Genomic DNA, 12,597 nt, shown 5'->3' with positions numbered 1-12,597 from the left:
TCACTTGTTTTATTTAATCTTTTGCTATAATTCTTGTACTTTTCGTTGTTGTTGTTGTTTTTGTTTATGTAAACATGGTTATATTTTCATTTTCCTATTTCATTATTTTCATTCTTATTTTTGAAACTTCTACCACTGTGTTAATGTTGTTCCTGTTGTTGTTTGTTGTGATGGTTTTGCTGTTGTTGATGTTGGTATTGTTGTTGTTTATGGCTGTACCATTTTCTGTGTCACTACTGTATTGCATCATAAGTATTACTAGTGCTGTCTGAGTTAACACTTGAACATTTGTTTTATTATATTTCTCAGAAAATCTTCAAAAATGTCACTTTTATGCTTTTACAAACAAAATTTTCAAAGCAAATGACAGTTTTAGTATTCCTGCTACTATGACAGTCACAACTGCTCTTACCATCCCCCCCCCCTTCAAACGTGAAACTTGTTGACATTTTTAATAAAAGAAGAATTAGTTTACTGGTTGCAGAATGCGGGGACTATAACTGTATCTCTCTTAATCAAGGGAGACAGCAACAGACTTTAAAAAAAATTTTTCCCAAGAATGTCTTAAACAATTATAATAATAACAATCCCAAATTTCATCAGAAAAATTTATGGAACATGATGTAAACTTATGGTGCATCAAGTTTACAATTTGATTAGTTTTAAGATGTTAAAGATGGTGGTGGTAGTGGTGGTGCTGGTGCTGGTGGTAGTAGTGGTGGTGCTGGTGAGTTCTTTATTAATGCTAGCATGGCCCATTTGTACATACAATAATGTAGATACAAAGGTGCCATAAAATATGTGGAAATGCAGGAAATAAATACCAGATGAAAAAATTTTAAATTACACAAAATAAACATGATTACATAAGAAGACAGATGTAACCTATGAAGATATTATTTAAGGAAACAAGAGGAACAAACCAAGCAGTCTACCCATGTGTGAGTGGGAACCACCAGCTATGTTGGGCCAGAGTACCCTGTATTTTTGTCCATCTACCACTCTTTATATTGAAATCTAGTCTACCCACTGGCCATATGTCCCCTGCCCAATTCAGGATCGCAACATATAGGTACACTGCGGCATAATATCTTTTCCTCAACAGGCCCTGCCCTGTTTAACATTGTCCCGAAACAGATAAAAGAGGAAAAGGATCCTATCAGCTTTAAACGGAGTCTAAACAGATTTCTTCAAGGAATACCAGATAAGCCACCCATACTTGGATACAACCACTCAATAAGAACTCACTACGTGAATGGACCACAGACCAAACTTGACTTAAAAAGGATTTAGATAATCCTATCAGGTGGTGCTATTAAGTTAGACATGGCCTGGACCAATCTTTGGTCGAAAGATATCTAAGTTTATCTAATGTCTCCTGTAAGCATTTTCTGCATTGAATGTGCTTAGCAGCATTGTAAGCAAGTGATTTTTTGGGTTATGATAATTCATTGTGTTATTAGTTTCAGCTCAAAGCTGTGGCCATGCTGAAGGACCGGTTTATTTGTGTGATTTTTTCCCCAATACTCTACTATTAGTGCCTATTATTTCCATCTCTCCAAACAGCAGCTTGTTTTCGTTGTATTGCATGAAAAAATTACCATTCTCTCTCTCTCTCTCTCTCTCTCTCTCTCTCTCTCCCCCTCTCTCTCTCTCTCTCTCTCTCTCTCTCTCCCTCCCTCCCTCCCTCTCCAATTCTCAAGTTCTACCAGACAACCCTCAGATGGCCTTTATTGCCACATGTGTAGCAATTTATACTTTCTGCCTTGCACTATCAATTTTATGGCCTTACCCTTTATGCTCTTGTTGAGGCACCACTTTGACATAGTTTTGTGATTTTAAAGGGTCATTAGAATTTGCATGTCCACTCAGAGCCCATCTAACAATGTTGTTCCTGCCCGTGCTGTTCCACAAAGGTGGTTGTCAGATGTAGGTCAACATCATTGTCAATATCTCTGCCTATTTAAGGCAGTAAGCTAGTGGAATCATCAACAAGCAGGGCAAAATGCTTAGTGGCATTTTATCCATCTTTACATTCCGTGTTCAAATTTTGGCATGTTTGACTTCTAAAGTGGCAAGCAGGCAGAAATATTAGCACGCTCTGAGTTCAAATTCCACCGAGGTCGACTATGATTTTCATCCTTTCGGAGTCAATAAATTAAGTACCAGTTGCATACTGGGGTCAATCTAATCGATTGGGCCTCTCCCCAAAAACTTTGGGCCTTGTGCCTAGAGTAGAAAAGAATATCTCTACCAATGACCATCATATTGCATCGGCCCATGTATTACAATGCTAGAGTCTAGGAAGGCTTGTGCTGCACCAGTGCAGCTTGTATTTTCATTCTGTCCTTGGTTTTAAAATTCAGACAGATAGTAACATAATTTTTCCTCTTGGAAAAATTATGTTACTATCATTCTTATCATTCTTTTGAGAGCTTGAGGAAACCTGCTCTGTTTTGATGATGTATAAATAGTTAACCTTTTTTTCTCTTGTTCTTGAATATAAAACTGCAGCAAATATACTTCTTTCTTTGTTATCAAACTCTGCCAAGCAGATTTTTTCTTGACTAGTTTGTTCATGTTTAGAAATTGCCTGTTAATGGCAACATGAGTATAGCTAAAACCGCTGTCTTTTTCACTATTTTCTTTGTTTGACAATATTGTGTGTGTGTGTGTGTGTTGTTATTGTTGCTTTTGTTTATGTCATACAAATTCATGTTTTTAGATATCAAATTTTGGCTGTCCTGTACTTGCATATTTGTTTGTTTCATTGCATTTATATCTCGTTTTTTTTTGTTTTTTTTTATGTTTTCATATGTTCAAATGTCTGCTCTTCCAGTAGATGAAGCCATATTGAAAATTATTGTAAACACAGCAAATTCTAGAAAAAGTAAAATGATGTCTGAAATATATCTTCTGTCTACTTCCTGTATGGAGGTAGCCGCGCCAATGTTCCTGTGAAAAATCTTCATTTCATAAAATTTGTTAATAATCCATAACTTTTGGAAATTTCTGCAGCATTTACACATATAAAAAGCAAATAATAACAACAACAATAATAATAATCCTTTCTACTATAGGGACAAGGTCTGAAATTTGAGGGGAGGGGGAAAGTCGATTACATCGAACCCAGGGCTCGACTTGTTTTATCGATCTCAAAGGAGATAAAAGGTAAAGTCAATCTCAGCAGAATTTGAACTCAGAACATAAAGACAGATGAAATACCCCTAAGGTTTTTTTTTTTCTGGTCTGCTACTGGTTCTGCCAGCTCATCACCTGAATAATAATAGTAATAATAATAATAATAATAATAATAAATGCCCTGATGCAATACCAAGCAGTGGTTCTCATGGCTTCTGATCTTAATTGATTGAAAGTGCTATCATGTACATTGTTTTGTCTTGGTATTAAAGATGGGCTAAAGCAAATATTCTGCTAAATACCACAGATTTGCTTGTCAGTTGTTTGACCTTAACCAGTTGAGCCTTGTCCCCTGGTGGCTGACGATATGTGCATCTCTGATCATGAGCAGAAGTAGTGGGGGAGCATCATAGCCATGTGCTGAGAGGAATTCTTTGGGATTTGGATAATTCACCTTTGAAAACATGGGTGTTTTGCTCAACATCCTTAAACAAACCTTATTCAGGGACCTTTTGAGCAGGATGGGCTACTCGACCTGAAGAAAATTCTAACTGGGCCCCCACCTGTAAGGTCATGCGCTGTTTATCTTGATATGTGATCATCATGTTGCTCACATATGGTTGTGATGCATGTGCCTGGTATACCCTTATCAGACAGGTAGTCATGATGGGTATACTTGGCTTCGTATATTTTATTTCAGAGTCACTTTGATGGCATGCACTGCTCTCTCACTCAATAATAACAATAATAATAATAATAATATTCCTTTTTATTATAGGCACAAGGCCTGAAATTTTGGGAAAGGGAGATATTCAATTACATCAACTCCTGTGCTCAAATGGTCCTTATTTTATTGACTCTGAAAGGATGAAATATAAAGGGTCAATCATAAGGGCATTTGAACTGAGACCTTAAAGTAAAAAAATTACAAAAGAAATAAATAAAACTATTTTGTTCTTTACAGAAAACAGATTATTTATTTTTGGTAGTAGATAATAATTGGTAACATATATCTCAAGTGTTGATAGAAATATGAGTTTTTTAAATTCATTAATCCAAGATTGAAGAGTGACAAACTTATTTTAGGTATTCCTAGCCTGGTGTGGGATGAGTTTTAGGTAGGGTAGTATTTCTGCATGAACTGGTGCAGTAATTCTCAGCCAACTTTCTTTCCTAACTACTGTTTCCAAGCATCATAGCATAGAAAACAGGTGGGCTAAGCTATATGATAAACTGGTTTTAAATTTGACATAACTTGGTAAAGTAACTATAAGAAAAAGTCAAAAATCAGAGGAAAGGGTTTACCAGTAACTTAATGCCCTTCATTCCTGACCTAGAATAATCCACACCACTGGTTCTCAACCAGAATCCATGTAACCCTTGGGGATCCATGAGCAGTAAATTAAGTTATACATCTACAATACAGAAAATATTTTAACAATGTTTTTATACAGTTCTAAAAATTCTTAATGTTTAATTACAAAAATATAATAGGATATTTTTAACATGGGGATCCTGTAGAACAAAACAGGAATCAAATGGATCCATAGGAAACAAGATGGTTAAGAACCACTGATCAACATCATCACTAGTTGACCTTGTTTTATGCTATTTCCTCTGAGTAATTATTGTTATGGGTAAACTGATATTGTTATGGGTTCACTGCTAACTTTCTTTCATCTTTTACTTGTTTCAGTCATTGATTTGTGGTCATGTTGGGGCATGAACTTGAAGAGTTTAGTCAAACATATCAACACCACTACTATTTTTTTTTAAGTCTGGTACTTATTTTATCTGATATTTTTGCCAAAGCTTATAGTCACATAGATGTAATCAAACCAACACTGGTTGTCAAGTGGTGGGAGAGGAGACAAATACAAATGTACCCAGATTCATGTTTTGTGTGTGTGTGTGTGTGTGTGTGTGTGTTTATGCATGTGACTGGCTTTTGCACAGTTTCCTTCTACCAAATTCACTCACAAGGCATTAGTCTGCTTAGGACTAACCAATGTAGATGACATGTACCCAAGGTGCTGCCCTGAGGGATTGAACCCAAAACCATGTGGTTACAAAGTAAACTTACGAACCACACAACCATGACTTGTTATTGTTGTGTTTAGATTGTTAGATGGAAGCACAGAAATTTTGATAGAACATAGTAGAGAACTGGGTAAAGTACTTAGCAAAGAACTGACAAGTGAGACATGATGGTAAGATGGAAATGGATGGTGACTGTATTCCATGGATTTAAGAAGGTATAACTCTGAGTCACAGCATTCATATGAGGAGAAACTGATGTAAATGTAATTAAAAGAAAAGAGGTTGAAACAAGACAGTGTTTATTGTTATGTTTGTGGTTGGAGTATGTCCTTGTTGTACTTTAGTTGGACATGTTTGTCCCAAATATATATATTCCCTCTCATGTCATGCACCATATATGTACATATATATATGTACATATATATATATATATAAATATACACACACACATACATATATATATATATATATGTGTGTATATAAATATATATGTGTGTGTATATATATGTGTATGTGTGTGTATATATATATATATATATATATATATATATATATATATATATATATATATATGTATGCATCTATATGTATGTGAGTGTGTCTATATGTATATATATGCATGTGTGTGCAGGTTTGCATGTAGTGAGGAAGAAAATACAAACTAATGCTAAATATCGGTTTACATTATCAAGTTAAGTACTTCTGTCATTTTCGTGAAAACTTTTCCATTTGTGAATTACCAGTCTTTACACCTGATTCGATATAGTCTCTTTTAACCAGTGAAACAGTGAGATCTAGTTGCCATCTTAGATTGGAATACATTTTGCATTACAGAATAGATTGAGCATTTGAGAACCATAAAATAGTGGAACATATAATTATACTCTACGCCATATATTGAGTATTTTTGCAATTCATTATAAACATTACACACACACCTCACATACATATATATATATCCTATTCATCCTCATTTTAACATCTACTTTCCCATGCTTGCATGATCAAACAGAATTGCCTGACATGTTTTATACAGAAGACTACAAATGAACATCACTTATATAATTACTGCTGCTCATTCACAACAATCATACGATGTTAAGACAAGGATACACCTAAATGCACCACACACACATACACACACACACATGACTTTTCTTCCAGTTTCTTATTTCTTTATTGCCCACAAGGGGATAAACACAGAGGGGACAGACAAGAACAGATAAAGGGATTAAGTTGATTAGATTGACCCCAGTGTATAACTGGTACTTATTTAATCGACCCCGAAAGGATAAAAGGCAAATTCGACATCGGCAGAATTTGAACTCAGAACATAACGGCAGATGAAATACTGCTAAGCATTTCGCCCGGCATGCTAACGTTTCTGCCAGCTCACTGCCCTATTTTCTGTCTACCAAACCCACTCAAAGGCTTTGTTTTGCATGTAGCTGTAGTAGAAGATAGAACCTGAAACCACATGGTTGAGAAGCAAGCTTCTTAACTGCACAACCATGCTTGCAACTAATATATATATGCACACACACACACACACACACACACATATTCATGTGTGTTTGTGCGTTTGTGCATACTTATATACATGTATGTGCTTTATATTCATTTATATTCTGCATGCGCTGAGAAGATGAAGAAGAAATAATTCCTGTTGTAGCAAACAAAATCCAAAAGGGAAAAAAGAATATCTTGCAAATGCACATCTATTTAAAATAGAAACTCTTGTTTTATTTCTCATGGACTGCTACACATTATTTAGTCTAAAGTTGGAAACAAGTGCTACAGTTACATTTTTATTTTAGAAAATTTCTCAATCCGATGGCAGAAAAAAAAAAGATTTCATTGACAAAAGGATTCTATCAGTTACTTGCTATTTTTTGGTATCTATCTTATTTTGAGTTTGTTTTATTGATCATTTTTAAATGATTAAACTCTGTTTCTCTCATTCATTTTCTTCAAAATCAATATATTTACGAATTTAAACAACTCATCTTGTTTAGCTTTTAATCACATCCAATAGATTGAGTTATCTGCTTGTTGCCTTAGAATACAAAATTTAGCATCAGTGAATAAATGAATGATTTTACACTATTGTGAAATACTGAGCTCTTATCAAATGAATGAGTATTTAAAACTTGCTACATTATTTTCTATTATTGAAAGAACGTTCAATGGAAATTATAATTATTTTCAAAATATATCATTGTTAAATAAAATTTAATACTTGTGCTTTTTTTTTTTTTTCTTTTAAGGTGCAGAAATGGCTATTGAATGGGTGAATGCAGACACGAATGTCCTGCCAAATCATGAGCTACACCTTTTAATAAAGGATACTCAATGTCGAACAGATGTAGCCATGCGTTCATTTATCGACTTAGCTACAAATACCACTATTCCTATTGCTGGTATTCTCGGTAAGTAATTTCATTGCAGTCTTTCAGAATAAAAATTATTTTATTTTATTTCAGCCTGCTTCTTTTATAAATTTTAATAATCTGACTGCACTGTAAAATTAATATGGATTCCAGTGATAAATCATTTCTTTTGGCCAAACTTTCAAATAATAACATAAATATTAAACCAAATAAAAACAACTGACAGATATATTTTTAGTGAGAATATTAATTCTCCCATTTATCAATCAATAATAGAATAACAGATGATTATGATCTTCTGGTAAAACTACCTATTCAGTTGAGAAAATACATAAAAATGTTTTATTTCTCCTTCATGAGTTTTGAAAAATCATTGCTTATCCATTGAATAAAAATATATTTGAATCTGTTAAAAAAGTATTTAAAATATAGAAAAACTATGTTGTTTTCAATAATGCTATATAAACCTGAACAATACTTCATCAAATAGACCAGAATCTTCTTCATATCAAAGTGAATTCTGCTGGTTTTCATGAAAGGGAATATCCTGAACAATAGATTTCAGGTCTATCAGATAAAAGTATCTATCTTCAATATTCACATGTTGCATTATTTATTAAACATTAAATAAACAGGGCTTCATTAACATCCATTTTTCTATGCTAGCATGAGTTGAATGAACTTTCATGTTGCCTTAATCTTATACAATCCTATCTGTAAGGCACAACATCCTGAAATTTCATATCACAAATTTTTCCCTTGTCTTTCTTCATATTCTTCTCTTACAAATTCCTATCACTATCAGTGCACATCACAGATACATTCCGTAGCACAACCAGATACTTTCCCCAACACATTTTAATCCATTGGGTATTATTCTTTCACCTCATATCAATAACAGTGAAATCGTTTCTCTTATTCACATTAGCTGCTGACGTTAAATGTCCAGTTGCTTCCTCAGCTCATTTGTGCACTGCCTTCTATGCAATTTGATATTACACATCTGAATTCAATGTTCACTATCATGCAACATCACACATTTCATGTATGTGATAATCAGCTGTTGCCGAGGATCCTAAAATCATGTGACACTTTATTCAATAAGAATGATATATATACGCTCTTTACTTTTAAGAACTTAATTTTGGCAGTTTATGTGAAGATACCTTTATCTAAAAAGATTCTATGCACAAGCAACAACTTTAAAGTTAAGCAAAGATAAATAAGGAGGAGGGAGACTTAATAGGATCTACACAATTTGCATATCTTTATCTTATCTGTAAAATTCATGCATGAGTTATTGAACAGATCTTTGTTTTGTTTTGATATTTAGTCTGATAATCTGATTCATGGAGAAATTTACTCTAATATATATGACAGAGTTACCATTTATCAGGCATAGATTACTCATCTAATACTAATTCTTTATAAGAGCATTTTTTTGTGTGTTTGTTTACCATATTTGCTTGCAATACACATTTTTTTTACCAGATTTTTAAATGTAAATATTAGAGCTGGTAGCAGACCTCACTTGTGTTGATGGCATGAAAAAAACTCAGGACACACTGTAAAATGGTTGGCATTAGAAAGAACATCCAGTTGTAGAAACCATACCAATGCTGATTTGGGGCTCAACACAGCTCACTGGATCCTGTCAAACTATCCAACCCATACCAGCATGGAAAGTGAATGCTAAATGATGATCATGATGATTAGGGGTGTGCATTATACTCAAGAAATAAATCTAGCACATTTTTACTCCATCGACTGCATTGCCATATTCAGGATAGCATGATCAGATAAAAGTTATTTGTATCTATTGTCCAAGCTTACAAAGGCTTAAAGATTATGTAAAATCGCAATTAAGTATTTTACATTTTTTTTCTGTGATAGCGATAATTTATCAAAGAGTCAGCACAACTGGCACATGTTCTATGGAATTACCGCTATCACTCTTCAGTAAAGAAAGCCAGAATGATTATTCTGTTAAGTGCAATGCTTCTTTTATTCATATTGTTTCGTAGCTTCAAAACCTCAATGGTGTGAATGTTTACTTTTAGAAAGACATTGTAGGGTAGGTGTAAGAGGCTGGATCTGAAAAAATTGAACATAAAATTGATAGCGTATCTGGGGCAGATATGGCTGGTTTAAATGTTGAAGGGTAAATTAAGTATATGAGATATAAGGGAATAAATAGTCAATTAGGATAGTGTCATTATTGAAATGTAACTATAAACAGGAAAAAAAAAAACATTTGTTCTTGAAATACTGTCATTAATAAAATAAACCATCACTATATATGTTTATAGTGAGAGAATACATAGACTTGATGGTAAAAGTATTTAAATGGAAGTATAATGAAAGTGTTTACATTCTGTATTGTACTTTTTTTTTTTTGTAATGTTCCATGCTAATAGACTCCTCACAGCAAATACACTTTCGCAGGCTAGACTAGAAAAGTTCAAAGGTCACTTTCGAATTTGCTTATTGTTTGAAGATATATGAACTCTTGTCAATGCAATTACATTATATCTAACAGACATAGCACTAAAGACAAATAGTGTGCATAATATATGAGAAATATTTTTTCCTGGCATTTGATAGTTCGTAATTAGTGGTTTGCATTATATTATATATATAAATCTGTATTATTTGTAAATAATATGGTAGTATCTTGATGTTGTGATAATCACTTGCTTCTCATAGCAAATAAAACGTCAACAAAAGCAGTGACTATTCTAAAGCTTTTGTGGAGACACATGACCTAAGGATTAGAGCAGTGGACTCACAGTTGAGGGATCATGAGTTCGAATCTCAGACTGGGCGATGTGTGTGTTTATGAGGGAAACACCTAAGATCCATGTGGCTCCAGCAGAAGATAATGGCAAACTTATGCTGATTCTTTTGCCACAACTTTCTCTCACTCTTTCCTCCTGCATTTAGCAGCTCACCTGCAATGGACCAGCATCCCGTCCAGGTGGGGAACCTATATGCCAATGAAACTGGGAAACTGGCCTTTATGAGTCAGGCATGGCTCGAGAAGGAACAAATAACAACAACATAGTAACGCTTTTAGAATATGTCTTTGAGATTGCTTCGAATTCCCAGTGAATACATTAGATTATATTTGTACAGATTTTCATGCCATAAAAGTTTGTTTCTTTAGAAAGAAGAATGACTGAAAATAAAATAAAAATCAAGAAATTTGTATCCAGCCTAAGAGACAGGCAGAACTGCAGTAAAGAAAGCAGTAATGAGGTTAGGAATGATAATGGAAGAGGTTTGACAAATCTAGTTGATTGATCCAAATTGATTAGTTAATTGGTTGAATGTTAATGAATTGACTAGTAATAATAATAATGATAAAAGAAGTAAAATAGAACCAGTGTGTATATGTTTATTATTGGTATTATGACCGTCCCAAGATATTACAAAAATTATACGCAATTTGTAATTTTTAAAATAAACTTTTTTTTTTTTTTTTCTTGTGAAGATATTCAAGAGATATAGGAAGATTTGTATACCATCGATTTAGCACAATTTTGAAATGTGTAATTATAAAATTCTTATATTATAAATTGTGTTGCATACGAGTAATGAAACAAAACCAAGTTTGATAGTTATTGGAAATATTTTCACGTAGAAGATGTTTTCTGTTTTCAGAAATGATTTGTCAGTGATTCGGTTTTTAGAGAATTAATGGCTTATATGTAACTGATGCATTGAATTTGGTTCTAGTATGGAAAATTAGTGTTTATATTATGATTTTGTTTTGTTTTTTTGTATATTTTATGTACATTGTTTATATATTTTTTTATCATTTGCTGATTTATAGGTAATCATAGTACTATATATATGTAATATAGATTTTTTGATATATGGAGCAGAGACTGTTGATAACTTTTCTCCTCAGTTTTTGTCTCTGGTCTGTCTTCTCTCCTAGGTCTTGTTGGTTTTGAATTGTCATCAATGCTTCTATAACTTAGCATTTTATCTAAGTAAGATTATTAGTCCTACACAAACCCATTTTTACCTCTGGGAAGCAATGGTCCATAGTGGTTTGGTTTCTCTCTTTTGATTTGTCCAACATAGATAGACCGAGGTAGACCGAGGAAAAGGTGGAGGAGACAGGTGAAGGAGGAGATTGGGAGGGTTGGTTTAAAAAAGGAGGATGCCAAAACTGAGCAAGATGACGAGATGGTGTGAGGGCAGTTGCTAAGGCACTGAGGAAGATCCGACCACCCCCATTAATGGGGACAAAAACCCGGATTTAAAACACTGGATGATGGTGATGATTATGATGAACATAGGAGGCCCTGCTTGGAGCCTGCACTCTGCTGGCATTGGTTTCAGGGTCAGTGGAGCTTACAGGTCACCACATCACAACAAGGACTGGACCTAGTGGTGGATGTTAGCTTATAGTTAGTGATAACATTGTATGTATATATAAATAAAATGAAATAGTACTTCAGTTGAAAACAAGCATTGAATGTGTGTATTCAGCATGAATTTTTTATTTTATTCCTAAATCCATCCTAAATTTCTGTTGTGTGTTATCTAACTTTCTGAATCCCTCTATAATAAAACAGTCAAGACTGTACAAATAAACTGTTGAGCAATCATGTACATTGACACTTAAAAATATTCAAGTGTGACCTATATTATAATACAGTTCAAGTATCTTCTGCAGTTATGAACACACAAAATATCTCACATTATCTACCAAAGGCAAAGCAAGATAGTGGAGGTGAAGAGGCAGTTATTGCCACAGGCTCAAATGTAAAGAGGTACAAAATTTCCTCTTGCCTATCATGCTTTTTAATTAAGGTGATGGAACTAAAATCGTGTTGGCCCTAGGTGCTAAGACCCATTGTTATATCACTGTGATATCTGATTGATTAGCAAGCATTCATTCATCCAAAACTAGAAGCTCTAGCCTACAGTTTTACATTTTCTTCCCTTAGTGTTTTCTATCACAACTCTTAATAACATCTGCTTTCAGAATCAGTCAGCTACAATACCACCT

General features: G+C 33.8%; 1 protein-coding gene across 5 annotated transcripts in view; it reads left to right on the top strand.

The window, feature by feature from the left end:
* The window catches only part of LOC106880693 (uncharacterized), a 550,491-nt gene that overhangs the window by 416,474 nt on the left and 121,420 nt on the right, over positions 1-12,597 (top strand). For all 5 annotated transcript variants that reach the window (XM_089349496.1, XM_052966175.2, XM_052966174.2 and 2 more), the window contains one exon: positions 7,449-7,610. In XM_089349496.1, coding sequence (XP_089205622.1) covers positions 7,449-7,610 — 162 coding nt within the window. The remainder of the gene's footprint in view (positions 1-7,448; positions 7,611-12,597) is intronic.

This window comes from Octopus bimaculoides, chromosome 3, assembly GCF_046866305.1.
Source record: "Octopus bimaculoides isolate indiv1 chromosome 3, ASM4686630v1, whole genome shotgun sequence".
Taxonomy (NCBI): Eukaryota; Metazoa; Mollusca; class Cephalopoda; order Octopoda; family Octopodidae; genus Octopus; species Octopus bimaculoides.
The sequence above is the reverse complement of the archived record's forward strand: the minus strand, read 5'-3'. Positions and strand labels throughout refer to the sequence as shown.